Source organism: Ctenopharyngodon idella, chromosome 19, assembly GCF_019924925.1.
Source record: "Ctenopharyngodon idella isolate HZGC_01 chromosome 19, HZGC01, whole genome shotgun sequence".
In the NCBI taxonomy this organism is placed as follows: domain Eukaryota; kingdom Metazoa; phylum Chordata; class Actinopteri; order Cypriniformes; family Xenocyprididae; genus Ctenopharyngodon; species Ctenopharyngodon idella.
The window spans coordinates 27,318,137-27,342,217 of NC_067238.1; the positions used below are offsets into that span (position 1 = coordinate 27,318,137).

General features: G+C 36.2%; 1 protein-coding gene across 1 annotated transcript; it reads left to right on the forward strand.

Moving 5' to 3' along the window:
* The first annotated feature begins 1,583 nt into the window (after positions 1 to 1,583).
* On the forward strand, positions 1,584 to 24,023 carry col9a2 (procollagen, type IX, alpha 2). Its single transcript, XM_051872745.1, has 32 exons — positions 1,584 to 1,827; positions 3,321 to 3,395; positions 4,136 to 4,171; positions 4,723 to 4,785; positions 5,453 to 5,506; positions 5,797 to 5,832; positions 6,507 to 6,530; positions 7,099 to 7,152; positions 7,373 to 7,426; positions 7,769 to 7,819; positions 9,795 to 9,851; positions 10,359 to 10,412; positions 11,912 to 11,965; positions 12,112 to 12,165; positions 13,344 to 13,397; positions 13,482 to 13,535; positions 13,642 to 13,695; positions 13,785 to 13,838; positions 14,166 to 14,219; positions 14,706 to 14,750; positions 16,313 to 16,366; positions 16,444 to 16,497; positions 16,583 to 16,636; positions 16,824 to 16,895; positions 17,300 to 17,335; positions 17,465 to 17,509; positions 17,595 to 17,627; positions 18,726 to 18,872; positions 19,246 to 19,300; positions 22,302 to 22,490; positions 22,575 to 22,652; positions 22,733 to 24,023. The coding sequence occupies exons 1-32, from the start codon at positions 1,765 to 1,767 to the stop codon at positions 22,936 to 22,938; spliced, it is 2,067 nt and encodes a 688-aa protein (XP_051728705.1). The 5' UTR covers positions 1,584 to 1,764; the 3' UTR covers positions 22,939 to 24,023.
* The last annotated feature ends 58 nt before the right edge of the window (positions 24,024 to 24,081 follow it).

Sequence of the window (24,081 nt, forward strand, 5' to 3'; positions counted from 1 at the left end):
CAAAATGAAAATTAATAAAAACTGTGTGTGTGTATATATATATATATATATATATATATATATTTATATATATATTATTATTATTATTATTATTATTATTATTAATTATTTTCATTTTGTTTATATATATATATATATATATAGGTTTTAGTTTGTTTTTGTTGTTTTGTTTGTTTGTTTTGTTTTTTTTTGCTGTGACAAAAAAATAAAATGACAAAAACACAGCAAAATTATTAAAACCTAAACTAAAATGAAAACTGAAAATATAAAAATAGAAACTAATTTAAAATATTAATAAATACTATAATAGTATATTAATAATACTAAAATAACAATTCCCTACATGTGACAACATGCCCCACTATTGTCACAAATGTGTTTGAACTGTAATATAAAAATAACTGTGACTGGTATATGCAGAAGTGTATTTAAATAAATGCACCCTGAGAAATATTCACTATATTTAAAAGACATAGGTCTTCTCTAATGTTTACAAATCAAAATTAGGACGTTTTTGGACACTTTCTGGTCATTTTACACTTTGTGGAACATTGATGGACTACCTGTGGTTAATGCCAGTACACCAGTGTGAACTAAAAAACTAAAAGGTGTTCTGGAAAATGCTAATGTTGCTGCTAGCATTGAAAGCATACAATCCCACCCTCCCTGAAAATCGCCGCCCAAAGCCACACCTTCTCCAAAACACATGAACGCGCACAGACCAGAAGCGAGACAACCAGAAACAAAATTATTGGATTATGTGTCATTCACCGGTGAGACAACTTTACAGTACAGTGAGTAACAGTACTACTAAACTAAAGTTAGGTTGTTGCTGTTTGCCTGCCATTCTCGCTCTGTCTGTACAGCATATGTGAACGCGCTGATGACGTATGATGTCTGCGTGAATAGGCTGCACAGTAGTATTCAAACACACGTTGACTGACATTGAACACATGATATCATTTAATTCGGACCGAATGCAATGATTGAACTGACATTTTATGGTCCTATGCCTTCCATAGACTATATATATATAGGCCTATATATTTATACAAATACATTTAGACTGCTTAACATAGTGATTGTTATCAGGATATGAGAAGACTTTCAACCAACATAACAAAAATGTTTCTGTAGAGAATCACCTATTGCACCTTAAGGAGACCTGCTTTCACCCTTTAAAAATCATCTTGAGACCAGTTGGCTAAATGTCATTGCAAAAATGCCTAAGAAAAATTGCTGGTGGCTACAGTACTGGGTTGCCTCCTAATGCAGACACAAATGTCTGTTTATTTTGCCTCAAAAACAAACATTCCTGTGTCCAGAAGCTCCACAGACCGTCCACTGAATCAACATCATGATGTCCAGCGTACATATTCAACAATCTATTGAGGTATTCAGTAATGGGGGCGTGAGAAACACGCAAATGCAGCTGTGTCCAGTTAGCTTTCTAGAGCTCTGTTAGCTGCTTGGACAATCAGCAGAAGTCTCCGCCTCCTGCGTGGGTGATGGCTTCTCAGGTCTGTCCGGTCCTCAGTGTGTTGGGTTCTCTGAGCTCCCTGAGTTCTCAGGGGCTGGCTGTAGGGCTGGGTTACACCTCTCTCAATCCTCCCCTCAGGTCCCTGCCACTGTGTTTTTCTTCCCTGTCCTGGGCAGCGCACACACTCACATACACACACCTTTCTTTTCCCTGGATCCACCATCCTGGGCTGAGAAGCCAGGAGAGAGGGTGGCAAGGTTTGGAGGAACCGCTGATTCTTCACCATGGCTAGATTCTTCAGAAGTTTGGTCCTGTTGCAGGCGCTCTGCTTGGCCTTATCGCAAGTGGTGAGTTTGGCTGTGGTTATCTACTTTTTCTTGGTGCTGGATGATCTTGATTTTGCTGTAGAGGATGAGATCCTGCATCTTAAGGATTGAGATATGATTTACTGTGGATGGAACTGGATTGTCAGTCAAAACACCAATAGATAAAGTTAAAATTCATTCAATAGTTGACTAGTTTGGTAGGTGAGCTGTTTACAGAAAACTTTTGATCCTCAAAGATTTTCTACTTGGAAGATCTTCTAAATGTTTACCCGAGTGGATTATATTGCTTTCTATAGCATTCAGATACAAGAGGCCTGGTTTTGAGCAATATACTATCTTCAGTCAGTGTTATCTTTTGATTCTGAAAGCTTAATTCAGTTTTAGTAAAGGAAATGAATAAATTAATAAATAATTTGTTATCACATTTTTTTCTTTCGTCAAATCAACTTCAATAATTAATGTGGTTCAGATAACATAATATTTTGAGTTTCTGTTGATTAAATCAATCAATCAAACTCATTTTTTTTTTTTATTTCAATGAACTCAAAATTTTAAGGCAACAAGGTAACTTACTTTTTTAAGTTAAACCAACAATTTTTTTTACAGTGTGGAGACCTGCTGAATAAAATATGAAGCAGAAAGTGAACATCAGACAAATAAACAGAGCGAGGAGAAGGTAGAAAAGGAGAGATTACAAAGAGCTCATTGAAAATACACTGAAGCTGCTATTCAAACAGAACCTGAAACTGCTCTCAGCAGAATAACACATACTTGTTACATTTAGATGGACCACCTCAGAAAAATGCATGCATGCAGCTCATATGCATAAAATGCAATGGACACAATGAAAGTGTACTCATTTTGAGTCAACCATCTTATAAACTAATGCACTGAAAAATAGATCTGTCTTTGATGCTGAATGGGGGAGGGTCTGAGTAAACATTCCCAGCCTCTCTTTTCCCACCCCGGATACCCTGATTGCCCAGCCTCAGCTTTTAATTCGTTTTTCATCACAAACCTTGTTCAGTCTATCACATTTAAGTATGTAAACATGTCTGAGGCAGCGTTTAGTGTTAACTAAAACAATTAAAAGTCATTTTTCAGTAAGCTGGAATAAGATAAGCTGTAAAACATATGTTTAAAAAACTTGCCTACGCAACTAACTGAAATGAGTTTAGGTTGTAGTACTAAAATATTAAAAGTTAATACAAATAAATTAAAGGTAAACAAAATTACAGAACAAAATAGGCTTTATTTGTTTGTTTATTATCCAAAACTAGACTTTCATACAAGAGAGATTCAACTAATTTCACAAATGAGGTGTTTAATTTTTTTAAATATAATTTTTTAAAGCCAAAAAATAATTTAATTGTTAACAAAAACATTAATTAACATTTTTAATAGATTGCATAAATTTGGATAGGTTTGTGGAAGTTAACATAAAATGCTGAAGTGACTGTCAGTGCACATAAATGTAGAGGCTTCAGTAATGATTAAACTGTGTTTAATTTTAGACCGGTCCACCCGGACCCCAGGGGCCTCCTGGTCCCCCTGGTCCCGCTGGAACTCCCGGTGCCGACGGCATTGATGTGAGTATTGGAGCCGCCTGGCTGCACCACAGGTCGAGCTGTTACAAAGACAGTCATTGTGCACCTTGTTTCATGGGCCCCGTTCAACTGCACTACCAAAATCTTGCCAATAGAGGGCACAGAAAATAAAAATAACCACACAAAAGGGTTCTGTTAGTTAGAGGGTTGCCTCTTTCCGATATTGAGAGAGAGCTAGTAGATGTTATTTGATACAGTTGTGGCCTAGACGGGGTTCAGTATAAAGACACTCAGTAGGATATAACGAGCCTGACTGATACAACAGAAACAGGATCCCAGCATTCCTACATGAGCATCAAATACTGTAGGAGATTTAGATTTTATAGTCATAAATAGTGATTATATATGCATATAAGGAAATATAAATTCTGATATCCATCAACACATTCTTATAGTGGTTATTGCATACAGGACTCTGACACCCAAGGCAAAATACTGTAAATCTGACCTTATAAAGAGGTCAGGATGAAGGAGGAGCTTGTTTATGGGTGGAGTTACACATAAATTAATTTGATTTTTTTTTTTTTTTTATAAATTTCTTTGATATTTTAATAGTATATAGGCCTATGCTAACATGCTTGCAGATGCTGTGAGAATTGAGGTTAAACATTTGAGATTAAGTTATGTTTGTTAAGTTGATATATTGTTTTTTAGTGATTTGTCCCATACTTTATATTGTTACAGTCTCCCATCTTTGCTAATGTTTTATTTCCCTTTTACAGGGTGAGAAGGGTCCTCCTGGACCTCCTGGACCACTAGTAAGTAGCTACCACAGTCAACCATAAATATGCATTTTATATATTTACACTACCATTCAAAGGTAAAATAAAATACCTGTTTTATATTTTAATATATATATTAAAATGTCATTTATTTCTGTGATGGCAAAGCTGAATTTTCAGCATCATTACTCCAGTCTTCAGTGTCTCATGATCCTTCAGAAATCATTCTAATATGCTGATTTGCTGCTCAAGAAACATTTCTTATTATTATCAATGTTGAAAACTGCTGCTTAATATCTTTTGCAGAAACCATGATGTTTTTTCATTATTCTTTTATTAATAGAAAGTTCAAAAGAACAGCATTTATTTGAAATAGAACAAAGTAAAAGTCACTTTTGATTAATTTGATGCATATTATTGTCTTTAAAAAAAAAAAAAAAAATCTTACTGATCCCAAACTTTTGAACAGTAGTTGTATATGAGCATTTTATATATAATAAAAATAAAAGCATCTATTATTTTGTACCAAAGTCAAACTCGACTGTTTGATAGTATTTTAACTTTTTCATCTATGAACCACTTTACAGGGTCAAAAGGGAGAGGCAGGTGAACCCGGTCCTGATGGATCTCCAGGGGAGGATGGCATTGATGTGAGTGACACCAAAAATTCATGAATATCATATCCATATGGTTAAAGGTCATTCATATTTCAGTCGGGAATTAAAAAAAAAAAAAAAAAAAAAAGGTAGTTAAGTTTGTAGTTTGGAGCTATATCTCTTTTTCAATCAATACATTTGATTCATACTGAGTAATGGCATTTGAAATCCTGTTCTGGTGAAGGTTATTCACACCTAGACTCTGAAATGTTGGCATGAGACTGAGAAAAGAGATGTTGCTCCTAATGAGCAAGACTTTCCCAGTCACATGCTAAGAAGCAAACATTCCTTATTGGATTTACCTCTTAATCTGTTCTGGTATGCCAATCCCTGGTTTTCCTCTCACTGGATTGTTTATCTAAGTAAGATGTATAAAAGTATCTTTAAAAAGTTATATATAATATACAGAATGTTTATTAATGAACTGACAATGAATTGACAGAATGAATTATAGAATGAGTGCATTCATCTATAAAGCTCATTTCAGTTCTCATCTGATAGTGTCAGTGCAGTCAAATAATACTTCTGAATATTAAGTGTGCTGTCCCCAACTAAATCACCTGCTTTAGAGCTGTTAACATGACTCAGTGAATGATTTTATTTAAATAATTATTACCTGGTTATTATTCTGAAGGCTTGTTTCCCTCTGTTATCTCTCCAGGGTTTGATTGGCGCTAAAGGTGAGAGAGGCCCTCGTGGTAGTCCTGGACCAAAGGTGAGGAAATATATTCTTCATATGCAGAGTACACAAAATATATTCTTCAGCCAGTGTCATATTTTGGCCAACCACTCATAATATAAATATACACAACATACCTTTAAATGCTGAAAAGGTGATAATACAGGATAATGACTGAAAAGAATATCATGAATAACATGAATATCATGTATATTGAGAATATTATGAATAACATATACCCTAATCTTTTCTGTCATTGTTATTCTAAAAGTGTATAAAGAATGGATCGCATCTAATTCCACATCATGTTTTATTGATTTTCACAGGGTCAGCCAGGGCCTGGTGGACCACCAGGACGACCTGTAAGTATAAAAAAATATGTAATGAATTTGTTGAAAAAAAAAAAAAAAAAAAATTATAATAATGCTGCGAGACCACCACTTGCAGTTACTTCAATTTTTTCAAGAGGTGACGCTGTAGAAAAAAAAAAAAAAAAAAAAAAAGTAAAATTCCCGACCTGATTTTTGATGTCACAGACCCAGTGTGTTGTATTCCAAAGAAGCTTGTTTCCGCCATGGAATAAAAAAAAAAAAAAAAAAAAAAAAAAAAAAATTAAAAGATAATTTTTTCCCTCGGAATTGCAACATATAAACTAGCAATTGTGAGTTATACGCTAATATCATAATGTCATAATTCTGACTTTATAACTCACAATTGCGTGTTATAAAATTGCGAGATATAAACTTGCAATTCTGAGAAAAAAAATCAGTATTTAGAGATAAACTCGCAATTCTGAAAAAAAAAGGCTGATTTTATAACACGCAATCATATCACGTATTTCTGACTTTAGGCCTACAATTGCGAGTTTCTATCAAGGAGTTCTGAGATATAAGTCAGAACTGTGAGATAAAAAAAAAAAAAAAATCGCAATTACCTTTTTTTTTTTCAGTAGCGGAAACCAGTTTCCATAGTATTCCATTGCTAATGGACTACAATCAAGATTTGTTGCTAATCATTTTTTTTTTTCCACCCTCAGGGACTCGGACTGCCTGGACTTCCTGTAAGTAACCCAGTTCATAACCCATTTTACTTCCTTATTATTATTGATGTTTCTGACATGTTTTCAAGTGAAACTATGTCAGTGTAACCTAAATAAAATGTAGGGTGGGATCTTTTTATTTATTGGAATTGCATTACCACAATGGAAGTTGGAGGTGTCGAAACGTAAGGATTTGTGATGTCAGCCAAAAAAATTCGCTTTGTATTAGAACATTACAAACACATTTTTTAGGCTCCTAGAATAACATGCACCAATGAATCATGTCCTATATGCATACGCAAAGTAAATAGGGGCAGTTGTGACTTTTAACCAGATGTACAAAGTGATTTGTTTTAAACATTTTCTCACATGCTGTTTCAGTGAGAATGATTTGTGCACTTTTACTGTTTGCTTGAAAACTATTTTGCATGTAGCCTACTAAAGTCTTTTGTGGTGCAAACCCTGCAAAACCTTAAGGGATCTTAGCCTACAGAGGTTTCTTCTGTTCTTAGATTCGACAGCACATCCTTATTACTGTATTAGATTAATAAACAAGTGTCTAATTTCACTGTTCATTATCTCATTACAGGGAGCATCAGGCCCCATTGGACTTCCTGGACAAATTGGGCCTACTGGGCCAAAGGTGGGTCTCGCTCGAATACATCTTCATAATAACATGACAGTACACAAATCTTTCCTGGTTAAGAATGCTGTTTATACTTAACCTTTGTTACTAGCTAAGACATCTGTTTTTGTTGTAGTTTAAATAGCGGTAAAACATTACAGAATTTCACTCAATAAACCCATTTAATTAATCGAATCACTGAACTGATGCCTACTTGCGCTCAAATCTCTCATCCCAGGGTGTCATGGGAAGTACTGGACCTCCAGGATTACCCGGACCTCCAGGCAAGCCTGTAAGTGACAGTAATGTTTCATTTACAGTACTTCTTTGAAATACAGTCTTCTCAAGTGAAACCACAAAAATCTAATTCTGTGTATAAAGCTGTAGGGCTGATAATAAATCAGTGTCAGAACAGTGTAAAATGACATCTCATCTCATACTGCATTTCTGGGCGTACGTTTTATTTCATTTTCTACTCTATTTCATTTCATTTCTTGAAGGCATCCATTTGGGATCTGCTTCAGAACCTTTTTACTTCATAATAAATAAACTCTCCAAACATTGTTCTTTCTCCCAAGCTACCTGCATTTATAACTTCTTTCTCAATTTCGTTCTGTCATTATGTCATTTTCAGGGTCCACCAGGAAAGTTTTTGGGTGTAGAGGAAGGCAGTGCTGACTTTCAGGTAAGGTGGTGTCTGCATGATAGTCTTACTGCGAACCACGATGTGCCACAACTTTTTCAGCAGCCTAAATTCCAAAGTATATTCTCATTCCTTATTTCCATAGACATTAAAAAACACAGTAATTAAAGAGCTTTAAGCCTTAAACAAAACCAGTCAGCTCCAAAATGAATAATAAAATTACGACTCGATGCAAAAAAGTATTTGAAAAATTGGAGGTTCAAGGTTATAAGGGAAAAAAATGAACAGCCAATCATATAATCAAACAGCAACAATGATACTGTACGGTATAAAACCATTTACTACACCGTGGTACAAAAATAACTTCTTAAAGGGGACATATCATGAAAATCTGAATTTTTCCATGTTTAAGTGCTATAATCGGGTCCCCGGTGCATCTACCAACCCAGAAAATGTGAAAAAAGGACAACCCAGTAACTTTGTTTTGGTAAGCCTTTTTCTGCAAGCATGTGAAAAAATGAGCCGCTCAGATTTTGCTCCCCTAGTGACGTATAAAGGGGATCTTACTGCCCGTTAATCTGCACGTTTCCACCCACGGCGCCGCCATTTTGTTTTCGCAAGCGACAACGGTGCATCAGTTCTAACGCCATGGCAAAAGTTCGAGCAAAGCATGCTAACTGTTCTGTCGTTGGCTGCACAGATGAGCATACAACACTATTTAGGCCATGGGCTGCTTTAGACAAGAGGATGAGTTGTTGTAGTAGACTGTTGTTGCTATTCCATCATTTTACGCCGGACTGCTTCACAAACGAGGGTCAATTCAACGCTGGATTTGCACAAAAGATTAACATGACGGCACATGCTAGTCGATGAGTTGAATCAACTCCACGGCAACTACATAAATTTATCCACTAACCATTTAAAAATGTCCAGTTGCATTCTAAAAGTTGTAACTTCTTCCTGAGTCTCTCCATCAGTGTCCAAATCCGGTTTGAACAATGTAAGGCTGAACACTGTTATTGAAAATCGTCATTTTGGCTGCGTGAGATTCTCCAGCTTTGTTGATGTTGAGCAACCGAAGAGTGAGCTGTTAAAGCTCCGCCCTCTTCTGGATAGCAGGGCCAAAAGCATTTAAAGGGAAAATACAATATTTAAAATACAATATATAATAACTTTGTACAAAATATTCATATATACAAAAGCTATTGTTGACAATGTGGTTGCAGAGTTGTTTGATTTAATTTGTTGCCATTTGCAGTGCTTTATTTAGAGGTCCATGGTTAAAAACTCTTCTCTAGATTTATGATATAGTACAAAAGTAAAGCTATTTTACTTGTACTAATATTTTTAAAAATCTTTAAACAACAATTTGATACTCTTTTCACAATTCTGTCATCATGTCTTACATTGAAAGATCTATATTTATGTCTATGTATGTATAAAATCCTTGACTATTCGGTCCTTCGCTGTTCATTACTTATCTTTCAAACTGCTCTTTTTGGTTTTCTTATTTTTGTCCTCAGAATCTGCTCTTCTCTGTATTAAGTTTCTATTAGATTTTGCCCTGTTATACGTTACACACCCCTTATTGATCTCAGTATTCATAGATTTTCCTAATGAGTTTCATTAAATGGGTGCCATCAAAGGCTTCTGCCTATTAGCACCTATCTGGATCAAGAAGCCGAGCGGGTCCCAGGGCTGTGATCTGCAGCCAGTCTGCCAGGAGTCTGCTCAGAATTGGGGGTGGGGTGGGGATCACATGGCAGCCTGGTTGACTGCTTCTCCTCCGGCCTAGCGCCCAGCTGGTGCCCTGTACTGTCTGGATCAATCCTTATCATCCATTTACTGTAATTAGAGGGCTGGTGGTCTGAGATCTAGAAAAAATATCCAAGCCCTTGCTGCCCCTTTTCTCTCAGCTGTGATGGTTTGAGTTAAACAGATCTGACAGTGATTGTTTAGCCTGTGTGATTTAGAGTCTTGTTCTTTTTTAATCCAATGTTGCCACTGTGTGTTCTAGTGTCCAACCAGCTGTCCACCTGGGCCGAAGGGTCCTCAGGGCATACAGGGAGTGAAGGTTAGTAAGTTAGTATTTTCTATTTTTTCTCAGATTTCTATTTTGTGAATAAATACATGACTAAAGTGTATAGTTAAAGGGATAGTTCACCCACAAATAAAAATTCTGTCATCATTTACTCACCCTGAAGTTGTTCCAAACCTGTATTAATTTCTTTCTTCTGTTGAACACACAAGAAGATATTTTAAAGAATATGGGTAACCAAACAGTTGATGGGCCCCATTGACTTTCGTAGTATGAAAAAACAAAAACAAAACAACAAAAAAAACGATGGAATTAAACGGGGCCCATCAACGAATTCAGATTAAAATATTACTTAAATAAGGAAAGGAAGGTGCCATCCATCTGCTAGGACTGCACAGGTGTTTTGCATCACAGCTTTACTATACTTCTGCATGGAATGATGTATTGACCAATCACCATCTGGGACGGGAACTATTAGTTTACTAAGACATTTTACAAAGTAGCTGAATTTAGTGACTGATCATGAAATTATTTTCCTCACAGGGACATAAAGGTCGTGCTGGCGTTTTGGGAGATCCAGGAAGCATCGGAAGATTGGTATGGTTTTCTTTATGTTTTTCTATTATTATTATTATTATTATTATTATTATTAATAATAATAATAATAATAATAACATTAAATAATAAATAATAATAAAACTTAATAACAATAAATAAAACTTAAATAATAAAACATAACAACAATAACAATAATATGTTAAATAATAATAACAATTGTATGTATATATATGTGTGTGTGTGTGTGTGTGTATATATATATATATATATATAATATACACACACACACACACACACACATATATATATATATATATATATATATATATATATATATATATATGTATTTTAACAATTTTAAATATACAAAATAATAATCATCATATTTTTATAAAAAAAAATTATGTTCCATATAATAATAATAATAATAATATATTTTATATTAAAAATGTAAATTATTTTGACAATTATTTAAAGACAAATTGGTTAAGTTGGTGGCCTGTCTTCATACTAAAACATTATGATGGTTCTATTTTAGTAAAAGCCACATGGGTAGGCCAAATGGTGTGTACACTTTGCAACCACAAAGGGGCGCATGTGAGCACCCTCCTGATTTAAAAAAAAAAAAAAAAAAAAAAGAGACAAATGGGACACAGCCCCTTTCAACTTTAAACTTCATAAACCTCACATCGCACGATGTGTGACATGCAGAGAACAACAAAAAATACTGATAGGTTGGTAGAGTTAAATAAACAGTGTTTATTATTAAGCATCCAGATCAAGGGCCCCATATCTCCCCCAAAACACATCATCCAGCAGGAGAGCAGGATTATGTGCTAATGAAGCCCCTCAAGGCATATAACTGCCTCTAATCTGGGTGTGACTCACAGACAGAACACATTGACCCAGATGAAAGGAAATAGGGGGTCGGCAGGTACTGAGAAGCTGCTTGACTGTGAATTAATCAGACTTAATGAGCCCCACAAGGACATAAGAATGGACTACAGGGACAGAGCGGATTCGCCCGTAATGCAGAGCACGATGTCTTTGGGAAGTGTTGACTTTAAAGTCGGCATGAAAGTTGCGATAGTCTTTTCTTCCCTATTGTGACGTATATTTGAGTGAAATGGCTTCTGGAATGAGGGTGGGATCTTGATTTCTTCCTCTGGAATTGATTGGATCTTAGGAAGCTGGGTGTTGCTAACTATATGGATGCAGACCTGAATGCCAGAATTACGAGTGCATATGAATAAAAAATAAATAAAATAATGATATACACGGATAAATCATTTATAATAAACACTGCAACATTCTGTAAAAAAAATAAATAAATAAGAATTGTCAATTTTGATTTCATGGTGACTTTAAGATCTACTATCAAATCAGGACGCACATATCTGAAATGCAAATTAGTCATATTTATCAAATAACTTAAGCAAGAACTTCAAAGCGACAAGCCACATAAACTCCCAAATTAAAAGGCCTTTTTTTCTTTCAAATGTAAGTATCTGTTTCATCCTTGTATTCTCCATCCTTAGGGTACAAAGGGTGATGTCGGCATCTCTGGTGAACAGGGAATACCAGGCCCTCCAGTAATGTATTTATTTCTGTTCTGGTTATTTTATAATTTAAGCTTCTGTTGCTGTGGCAAGTAATTTTAGCAGTACATTTTATGAAGGTCCTAAGATATAAACCTGTGAAATAAAATGTCTGCTTTTCTCTACCACAATCACTTTAGGGCCCACAGGGTCTGAGAGGGTATCCAGGAATGGTGGGGCCCAAAGGAGAGATGGTGAGTCACAGTTGCCAAAATATTACTCTGTTTACGCCTACACTAAATATGATTTTGACTGGTCTGAGGAGATATAGGCCTAAGAAAGGGGGCCTAAAAATAAATGATAACTGAAAATAAAAAAATAAAAGCTAATTCTAATTTTAATAAATACTGTGACAGTATATAAATAATACACAAAGAAAAAAAAAAAAAAAACAGGGCAGTAGTCTCATAGTTGAATACATGACTAAAAATGATACACATTCAGCTTATCTATAACTGAGGGTGGGCGGGTTTGTATGGAAGCTTGTTTCCGCCATGAAATAAAAAATAAAAAAAAGGTAATTGCGACTTTTTATCTCACAATTCTGACTTTTTTCTCGCAATTGTGAGTTTATATCTCATAACTTTGACTTTTTTTCTCAGAATCGCGAGATATAAACTCACAATTGCGAGTTATAAAGTCAAAATTGAGTGATATAAAGTCAGAATTGCATGGTATAAAGTTAGAATTGTGTGATACAAAGTCAGAATTGCGAGATATAAAGTAAGAATTGAGTGATAAAAACTTTAAATTGTGAGAAAAATGTAGAAAAAAAAAACGCAATTCTGACTATATAATGTATCATATAAACTTGCAATTCTGAGAAAAAAGTCAGAATTGTGAGATATAAAATCAGAACTGAGTGATAAAAACTTTAAATTATGAGAAAAATGTAGAAAAAACACAAAATTATGACTTTATAACTCGCAACTGCGAGGAAAAAAGTCAGAATTGTGAGATAAAATGTCGAAATGACCTTTTTTAATTTTTTTTATTTTTTTTATTTAGTGGCGGAAACAAGCTTCCATAGTTTTGATCCATCAAATCTGTGGTAATTTTTTTTTAACAAAATATTTGTGTGTGAGATAAGACAATAATTTTGTCAGGCAGTTTTAAATTTAGACATTATCAGTTAAATAAGCAAGAGCATATAACTTCTTGTGAATTTCAGCTTCCCCACTGAATTGTACGTCGGCTTGATTTGCATACATGGGTTTTATTTTATTCAGAAAAAACCCAGTGGAACGTAAACAAACATTGTACAACTTCAATTATATTTGTAGGACAGCAAATCTCCACAGACTCCATTTTTATAACTTTGTTTTACAATCTGTAAAGGCTAAAAAGTGATTCACATATATTTCTGTGACAGGGACCACAGGGCTACAAAGGCATTTCAGGACCAATCGGCATCCCTGGACGCCCTGTAAGTCTGCAAGTCTCGTGTGAAAACATTTCATTGTCATAACTGGCAAAAAGACATAAATTATAAACTTACTGTGCAATGCAGGGTGAAGAGGGACCCCAAGGACCACCTGGAATGCCTGGTGACAAAGGTGACATGGTAAGTATTAGTAATATTATTTACATTTATTCATCCAGGCATTAATTTGTCATTTTACATGATAATTTATCAAACTTTTCATCCATATATCTATTAATCCTTGTAGGGAGAACGTGGCATACGAGGGCCTCAGGGAGTGGTCGGAAAAAAGGGAGAGAATGTAAGTAAAAAGCTGGTCAACGTAAATGCAATTTAAAACACGTTCCCTAAATGTATGCTCTTAATCTTTTGATTAATGTTCACTGTCAGGGTCTTCCAGGAATTGATGGAAAAGATGGTACTCCTGGCATCCCAGGAATAAAGGTACGGATGGCTCTTTTTCAGCTCTTAAATCAATTCTCACAGCGGCCATCATTATTCAAGGAGACACATGACATATGTAAAGGATAATGCATAATGCACAGTCAGAGTGAGCAAGTCTTGTATCATCCAAAAGGAGTTTATTTTTGCAATATATCATATTTTATATATATATATATATATATATATATATATATATATATATATATAAAATTTATATTAAATCCCATATTTATATTAAATATTATATATTGCTAATAAACTATACTAAAATATACATATGTATAATGAATTTATGAATGCTGCACTTTCCTATCCCCCTTTTTTAAGGGTGCTTCAGGACAAAGTGGAAGACCTGGAGGTCCTGGTCACCAGGGAGATGCTGTAAGTGGAATTTCATGCTTCATTTTCCTTTCCATATCATATATGCAGTAATTGTCAGCATAAGATGTGCAAGGAGCCTTTTCCCATCTTCCTCACATCTGTCCGTTGTGTTCCCTTTGTTAAATGAGAATGATTACAGATAAAAAGTAAAGGTTTAGTGTATTATCTACCTACAGTCCCAGAGTGACATTCTTGCCCTCACTATTTTGGAGTTTAAACCACCTTGAAATTGCTCCTGCTATTAACTATTCATCATCATCAAACATGACTCTCCTGGCGACTTGGGGTAATGGAGCATGCTGGTTATGATACAAAACATCACAACGTACCTGCGCAAGCCATAATACAGGTGCTCTCGCTAACAGGATGAGTTATTGCAGCCTTGTTCTGATATCAGCACAGAGTAGAGGACAGACATGAAGCTCTCCACTGAAGTCTGTAGGGGTCACTACATTCATTCTGCATGCTATTTTTCATATTTTGTAGGGTTTGCCTGGTATGCCTGGAGCCAAGGGTGAATTGGGAGTTAAGGTGAGATCATGCAATTATTTTATGAATGCCTACATGGGTTTTCTGGAACTATAAACTTTTTTTTGGCATTCAGGATGTATGTTGATACCAGTGTTGGGGGTAACGCATTACAAATAACTTGAGTTACGTAATCAGATTACTTTTTCAAGTAACTAATAATGTAACATATTACTTTTTCAATTTACAAGTTACTTTTTCCAAAAAGTAACACAATCTACTTTTTCACATTTATTGACTGACAGCGCTCCTGTCCCCATGTTGAGAGAAATAAAGTGCAGAGGTGTTGTGTGCGCTGTGTGAACATGATGGGTATTGTAGTTCTAGACTAAATATGAACATGCATTTACTCATCTCACTTCAGTATTTCTCAAAATGAATAAAAACAGTGAAGTGCAAACTCAGAATTTTATGCAAACCTGTAATAATTAACTATATCAAATTACACAAAGATACTTTCCCCCAGTTTCACAGGTAAGGCTTAAGCTGGTCCTAGACTAAAATGCATGTTTGAGCTGTTGTAATAGCTTAAAATATGTCAGTGTCATTGTTTTGTCTCAAGATGCACACCAGTAATGTGTTTTTCTAGTGAAAGCTTATAAAAGCTACTTAAATGCCTTAATTGAACTAAGGCCTAATCCTGCCTTAGGCTAAGCTTAGGCTAAGCTCTGTCCAATATGTATTTAATATCACTTTATTAACCAATGTTAACCAATGTCTTTGCTGCTGACCTAATTCAACCATACTAATAAGCAAAAATTACTTTAGATTAGATTTAAAAATAAGAGTGTTGAACGTCCTTCTCCTGTATCGTATTGTTCTTTAATCCAGAATGGCAGCACTGCTGAAAGGTTTGTTTGAGCTGCGCCCTCTACTGTACAGGCGTAAATATCCATTTTCTTCAGCCTGAGGCTTATTCATTTCACTTTTGGTGTGAAAGGGCCTTTACATTTGCCAAAAATAGAACTTTTTTTGTTGTTATAAAAAAAAAAAAAAAACAAGCAAGCCCAGCCCAGGTGAGAATAAGTAACACTAAAGTAATGTAACGCATTACTTTTCATAAAAAGTAACTAAGTAACGTAATTAGTTACTTTTTTAGGGAGTAATGCATTACTTTTAAAAGTAACTTTCCCCAACACTGGTTGAAACTGTTCTATCCACAGTGCTGGGTAGTAACAGATTATAAAAGTGTTTTTTTATTGTTAATTTTATTTTACATTTATGATTTAATTATTAGCTTTTCATCAACTCACGAACCCCTAATGCACTTCATTTTTATAGAATGTGATATATTTTCCCTTTTTTTTATATCATTGTGATACAAAATAATCTTATTCAAATCTATATGATGCACAAGTTAGGTCAAAAGTAATTTAAAAGTAATCAAATAGTAGTCAGATATATTACCTAAAATGTGCAATCTAATGGATTACGTCACTAACTACAATTTACATAATGAAATTTGTAATCCGACTACAATTTGTAAGTAATCTACCCAGCACTGACTATCCACTTGTGCTTCGTTCTACCCTTTCAACAAATTATTTGTTCTCTTTTGTGTTTAGGGTGAGCCGGGACCTCGAGGTTTGATGGGAATGCAAGGCCCTCCAGGACCTCAAGTATGTCATATTATTCAAGGACATTGTTTTACACCGTTTTGTTTTCTGGCTTCTCATTATGTTTCTCTTTTTCTCAGGGAGAGCCTGGTCCTCCAGGTGAAGCTGGCATGGAGGGAGTCCCAGGGCCAAAGGTCAGTTTCCATCCTCATTGACAAATAATTTCATTAACATTGAACGAAATGCTCTTTTCTTAACTTTTTAATTCTCATCCGGTAGGGTGACAGGGGTGAAAGAGGACCAGTTGGGCCTCCTGGTATTGTTGGCCTGCCTGTAAGTTTCTTGACAATTTATCACATATTTATTTTCATCAGTGTTTCCAGAGTAACACTTTACTTGAGGCCTTTAAGTATACATAATGTATGTTGTAATGCATTGTAAATTTTCATAAAAAAATAGTAACCAAAGTTAAAATGCGTTATATTTGCAGATATGCTTATCTTGTATGTTTTACTTGCAGGGAAGTAAGGGAGAGAGGGGGCCCATGGGTGTCCCAGGTGCTCAGGGTCTAACTGGAACTAAGGGTGACAAGGTTTGTGACCATATGAGCACAGTAATTAAGAGTAAATAAACCGAGGTTCTGTTTAAACAGGTACAGTGATCGGGTCTGACCACATGGGGGCAGTCTTACCTCATGATTTGACTTTTCTAGTAGAGGACAACTATGCTCTTAGATAATTCATGTCCATGTATCCAAATAATACCCCTCAATTCAATATGAAATATCCCCTTATGGACACTTTAATGTTTGTTGTCCTTTAATCTACAATATCCTTGCCGTTTAATGCATTGAATGTTGGCGGTAAAAGCCAGTTGATTTAGTGTGCTCGGAGGGTTTACGGTAAAATAAGATATTACCAACAATAAATTCCCTGCGCCTCACCCATTAGGGCTGACACTGAGAAATATCTGATGTACAATTGCATCTCCTTACAGGGATTTCAAGGCAAAGTGGGATCAAAGGGAGACGTTGTGAGTACACCCTCAGATAAATACATACACATATTTATGGAGTGAAATAGAAACCATACATCACAGTCCACATCACAAAAGATAACAACTTAAGGTGACATTGATGGATCTCACCTGCTTCTTTCACAGGGTGATCCTGGTGTAGAGGGATTGGCTGGGGAGAAAGGAGAGAAGGTAAATAACGCCTGATACATTTATTTAATAGATTAGTTCCAGAAGACTTCTGTTCATCTTAAAATTGCGTCTCTCCATTAAACAGGGACAATCTGGGGAGCCTGGCCCTAAGGGACAGGTAAGGACAGCCTGAAGAACTCAGATAATGCAAAGTGAAATGCATAATTTAGTTTGATTTAGATTTTGTAGTTTGTTTTATAATAGCGCAGAACATGACAAACTATCTTAAAGGTGAATTGTGTCAGTTCTTTTTTATTTCGAAATATTTTATGCCGCCCCAGTTTTGTGAGTTAATTTACACAAGCATGTACTTTTGGCTCAACCAATGCCATGAGTTGACTGCTTTTTTGTCCTATAAATAGAAGGTGATGTATCAGGCATGTTTATGGCAGTCTTGTTATTAACTAAATAAAACTAAAATGGTAAAAAAAAAAAAAATAATAATAATAATTAAAAAATAAACGTTAATTGAAATAAAGTTGAAATAAAATAAAAATAATAAAAAAACTTAAACTTAAAAAAAAAAAACCTTAACCTTGGGAACTAGCCGAAATAAGATTAAGTTGAAGTACTAAAATGATTAAAACTGAAATAAATGAATGCAAAATAGAAATGTTTTTTAAAAAAAAAACACAAACAAATGAAAATTTCATAAACTAAAATTAAATTACAAACTGAAAATATAAAATAAATCCAATTCAAAACATTAATAAATACTATAATAGTATATAAATAATAATTAACATGGTTTATGGGACATGTTTAGGAAACCTGTTTGGAAACAATTATTAATAAAATATTTCTCAGACTTAATATTCTTCTACCCAAAACTACCAGATTACCAAATTATTCTATCTTGGCAGACTGTAAAACATGCAAAAAATGATTATTTTATTTATTAATAGTTGTTATTATCTGTTTTGTAATTGATATTAGCTTTGTAATTTATTCATTTTTGCCAAATTAACTGTTAATTTTTGCTATTTTATTTTATAAAAATAAAATAAAATGTGCTAATCTCCTCATTTTCCAAAAATTAAAAGAAAAAAAAGGCAAGTACTACTTAAAAATGTCAATTCGTTTTGCTTTCTAATTTTGTCCACTAGTGGTGCAGAAATCGCACACTTCACCTTTAAGATAACGCTTTATTTAACTTAATCAATAGTGAATATCCTAGTTCCTTTATTTTCTTAATTACTGCCTCCCCTATCAACAGCAAGGTGTGACTGGTGATCCAGGGCACAACGGCCCCACCGGAGATCCCGGTAAACCAGGAGACCAGGGTCCCGCAGGCTTACCTGGTCCACGTGGCCTGTTTGGAGAAAGAGGAGTTCCAGGGATGCCAGGAATACAAGGACCAGCTGTAAGTGTTCAACAAAACCTCAAGAACAATTTCCATCACAGCTTTCCCCAAACTACATCACCCAACAAACAATTCTGTTTACCAGAGAGCAGCATTTTATTCCTCCAAAACTACAAAGCTAAAGTGTTGCACCAGCCAGACAGGTTGCAGTAGCATGCAGCGCTCAGCACAATTGAAAAACACTTGAAAATAATGAGAACTCTTGAAGTGAGGAAGATCAACTTTCTCTTTCAATCTCTTAAAGAGATAGTTCACCCAGAAATCAAAAGTCAGACAGGTTTGGTATAAGGATAAATGATGAAAAAATGTTCATTTTTTTGATGAACTATCCCTTCAAGTGTGTTTTCCTCATTTTTATGACTTCACTTTTCAGGGTCGTGATGCTACCGATCAACACATCGTTGACGTGGTCCTGAAGATGCTTCAAGGTGAGAAACAATCATTGTTCTTTCCGCAAATGGCTGCAATCCAAATTGGCTGCAATCAGTGTGTCAAAAAGAGGGCAGTTGTAATCTATCGCACTAAATCTACAGTACTTTACATCCATCGGAATGTATTAATGTGCAACTCATCACTCCTCAGGGACAGCTTTCCTGCCAAACACTGCGGACTGTGTAGTCTGCAGCTATTTATCTGCTGCTCCAAATTGACTTCCACACAGTTCTGTTTTCTCTGGGATTGTCAGTCTATGCCTGGCCTTCTATTTTGCAATAGAGAGATGATCTGAACTTGCTCGTGATAACCCTTGTTGACTCCCACCGTTTCACAATGTAATTCCTCAGCCTTTCAGCATGTGATTGCAAACATACCTTCAATTATACAGCCACACGCTCACCTGAAGCGAGAGGAAGGATTTCTCTTTCGTTCTCCATAGGGAATCAGATTAGATGTGGAGATTTGGTCGCTGTGAGACCTTAACAACTGGTCAACAGATGAATGTCCACCTCTGGGTGGTTATCTTAATGATATTTACCCAATGTTTCAGGACACCCGGTGAGATGTGATTGTGTGCTAAGCGAAGGTTTAACACTATTTGTAGGGATTCTTTTCAGGGTTGAGCGCCTGCGTCTCCACACAGAACACATTTTTGCATTCCACTGTGCTACTCTTCCATTGATTTTCTATGTAAACTTTGCTAGATGGATTTGACCGCAGTGCTCAAGTAAAAAGAAGTTCAATTTTAAAAATGCGTCTTTAGATATTACGTTTTTCACTGCCCTGCATTTCACATTTTTGCATTCCACTGATTTGCTTTTCTATTTGTTTCTATTTAAACATGCGCTAGATCCAGGGTTCTTAAAGGGTTAGTTCACCCAAAAATGAAAATTCTGTCATTTATTACTCACCCTCATGTCATTCCAAACCTGTAAGACCTTCATTCATCTTCGAAACACAAATTAAGATATTTTTGATGAAATCCGAGAGGTATTTGACTGCTCCATAGACAGCAATTTAACCAACACTTCCAAGGTCCAGAAAGGTATTAAGTGACTGCAGTGGTTCAACCTTAATTTTATGAAGTGACGAGAATACTTTTTGTGTGCAAAAACAAAACAAAAATAAAGACTTTATTCAACAATATCTTCTCTTCTGTTCATAAAATTAAGATTGAACCACTGCAGTCACATGGACTATTTTAACAATGTCTTTAATACCTTTCTGGACCTTGAAAGTGGTGGTTAAATTGCTGTCTATGGAGGAGTCAGATACCTCTCGGATTTCATCAAAAATATCTTCATTTGTGTTCCGAAGATGAATGAAGGTCTTACGGGTTTGGAACAACATGAGGGTGAGTAATAAATGACAGAATTTTCATTTTTGGGTGAACTAACCCTTTAATCTGGCCCTTGAGATCCACTTTCCTGCAGAGTTTAGGGGCCATTTACACAACACCGTTTTCAACTAAAAAGGAAAACTTTTTATGCATTTTGGCCATTCATTTACTCGACAACAACGTTTTGGGGGCCTGAAAATGCAAACTTTTATAAACAGGTTTCAAAGTGCAAGTTTTTGAAAACGAATCCATTATTGTCTCAGTGTAAACTACAAAAACGCAAATTTGTGAAAACTGTGATAGAGTTGAGAATCCCTGCTCTAGATGGACATGTTTGACTGTTTTTGCATTTCACTGAGCTGCTTTTTGCATTGTCTTTTTTTAAATTATTATTATTTAAATGCTCTAGATCAGTGGTTCCCAATCCTGGTTTTGGAGTACCTCCAACACTTAACATTTTTGTTGTCTTTCTTATCTAAGGTCGGCCACACTCTTGAAGATTTTAAGCCTGATTTTGGGCCCGATTTGCAACCCCCAACGATCTGGGGGATGTGGCCCAATTTGAGGCTTCTCACAACCAACTTTTTGTCCAAAAAAGTCTTCACTTGTGTGGTGTCATTATGATTATTTTGCTGCTCCTGATCACGTTGGAGCCCGCAAGATTCCAAAACAATATCAAACATGTTTGATATTTACGACTCTTGATAGGGCTGCCTCTGACGTAATACCCCCGATAGCCAATAAGAGCGAGCAAGCTTCACCAACCTGATTTTGAGTGTGTGCTTCTATAGCTGAAACTTGGAAGTCAAGACAAACATGCCACGAAAGTGGAGTATTGAGAAAGAAGATCACCCATATTCTTTTTTTCTCCTTTGATTTTCCTTTTTGATTTTACACCGATCGCCCTCCATTTGTTTTTCTTCTCAAGTCACGTTGAGATCTCGTCTCACTGTGAAAATGTTACTACAGTCAACAGGTGTGTGGTCTCACAGTCCGGCCGAATCATCTAGTGTGTGCGTTCAGAGGATTATAATGCTAAAAATCGGTTGGAACTGCCCTTATGTCTGTGGTCTCCCACAGTTTTAAAATAGGTTAAGATTTGAAAATCGTCTAGGCCTAACACACATATATGAGGTCTTGGAGTCTTTTCTAACAAGCTGATGAGTTGAATCAGGTGTGTTTGATTAGGGAGACATCTGAAATGTGCAGTGCTGTAGGTCCTCCAGCACCAGGGTTGGGAACCACTGCTCTAGATGTACGTTTGTCAATTGCGCTCGTGTCTCGTGCCATTTCCAGCATATCACACATGACACAGTGTTCTAAAATTGCAGACCTTGCTCTATAACACATGTCCAACTCCACTCCTGGAGGGCCACTGTCTGGCAGAGTAACCAGCTCCAAAACACCTGCCTGGAGGTTTCTAGCAGTCTTAAAGACCTTGATTAGCTGGTTCAGGTGTTTAATTGGGGTTGGAGCTAAACTCTGCAGAAAGTAGCCCTCCAGGAAGTGAGTTTGACACCCCTTCCGCTACCGTGTTTCGCATTAATAAATGCAAAAATGCATCCTGTGTGAATGGCCCCTTTACTGCTCTTCGACTGATAACCTGAACTCATTCTACATGAACTCATCTTCATGTTCTTCTATTCTTCTGACAGAAAAGTTAGCAGCGGTAGCAGTGAGCGCTAAGAGAGCGGTGCTTGGTGGAGCAGGCGTGATGGGACCTCCAGGTCCTCCAGGACCACCGGGACCTCCAGGACCTCAGGGTCCTCACGGACTGACAGGCGGCCGTGGCATTCCTGGCATGATCGGAGCCCCAGGCCAAATAGGAAACACTGGTCTTAAAGGTTCAAAAAACCTTCTAATTGTAGATCTTGCTCAAGAACATTCTGTCAGTCAACCTAATAACTGTTTATATATACTTTTTTCAGGGAAAAGGGGTGCAAAGGGAGAGAGAGGAGATCCTGGACGACCACACCCTGGCCAACCGGGACCACCTGGACTGCCAGGTAAGTTCAAACTACGCCGACCTTTAAAGTCCCTTGAAAGTGAGTTGGTTGACTAAGCAGCCCATCCTGCTCTCTCACAGGTCCTCCAGGTCTTGACGGTGTGGCACGCGATGGTAGGCCAGGAGAGCGAGGACCACAGGGTGCAGCTGGTGAGGGGGGCCGCCCTGGAAAAGCTGGTTCCCCTGGTCTTCCTGGATTTTGTGAAGCAGCTGCATGTTTGGCAGCCTCAGTCTACACTTCTCCCAGACTACAAGAGGCGGGAACAGTGAAGGGCCCATCCACTTAAATCAAGCCCTCTACTGGGGCATAAGAACATCTGGGAGAGAGAGAAAAAGAGTTAGAAAGAAACAAAGAAAGGGGAGAGAAGCATGGAAAGAGGGGCACACAGGCCTTCACTTCATTGTGAGGGGGAGGGAACAGCCGTTGCCTGACATTGTGAATTCTTTTTGTATGTATTAGGATAGCATATGTATGATTTGACATCTACGGAAAGGAAGTTTTAAGGTGGCAATGTTAGCCTCTGCTGCTCTGTCTCACCTCACAGTACAGAGAGATGTGAGAACATTGCCAATGACATCACCGATGACATCATCATCATGCGCCCTGGACTAGAAGAGCTGTGAAAATGACATTCAAACAAAGGTGCTGTTTTTGTTACTATTATTTTTTTTTATTGCATCTGATCCAAATAATGGCAAGATTTTACAAGCCAGGAAATTCCCCTTTAATTGAACCAATAAAAAAGTATTTAAAGCTACTTTATTAATAGATTCATTTACCTTGTGCTTCAGTAAACAGCTTCCTCGGCTCGAGTTGATACACCATGTGTACATTATGTCCCTGTTTGTAGTGTGCCTGTCTCCGCCATGAAGCAACATCTTTGATCTGTTCTTCTACGTGAAATGGTGACATGCTCCCATTAACTTTATCCTTGATTCCATGCTGTAAATCTTTGTAAATGTGTATTAATTTTGTATGGACAGGGTGGGTTTAGAATATAAAACAGATCCAAAGTTAATGAATTTAATCAGCATTCAGGATCAAACTCCAAACATTTCTCAAACTGAATTACAAGCCTGTATGCCACTTCCAAGTTACTGTGTTATGTAATTAGAGAAGAACTGATTATCTTCATTAACAACTATTTATTGTTCTTTTTTGGTTCATCTGTAAACACTCAAGTTTTTTTTTTTTTTTCTTTTTGTCTGGTTGTTCAGATTTACCCCAATCAATAAAGAGGAACGTTTTGTAAAACTCAATGTTCTTCTGTATCATGAACATCTGAGAGGAACAATGATTTTAACTTTTAAAAAAGCTTTCTTTCTTTTGGATCTGACATCTTTTTTTGTTGTAATAAAAGATATTTCGGTATCTAGCCTTGTTCATGATAAAAAAAGCAGCATGCATTAAATGCAGACAAATGATCAGT

What these genes read in the sequence shown, in the direction of transcription:
- col9a2 (XM_051872745.1), top strand. Translation starts at nt 1,765, where the DNA reads ATGGCTAGATTCTTCAGAAGTTTGGTCCTGTTGCAGGCGCTCTGCTTG. An exon ending in CAGGGGAGGATGGCATTGAT is followed by an intron (nt 4,786 to 5,452) that starts GTGAGTGACACC and finishes TTATCTCTCCAG; the next exon opens with GGTTTGATTGGCGCTAAAGG. An exon ending in CAGGAATACAAGGACCAGCT is followed by an intron (nt 18,873 to 19,245) that starts GTAAGTGTTCAA and finishes TTCACTTTTCAG; the next exon opens with GGTCGTGATGCTACCGATCA.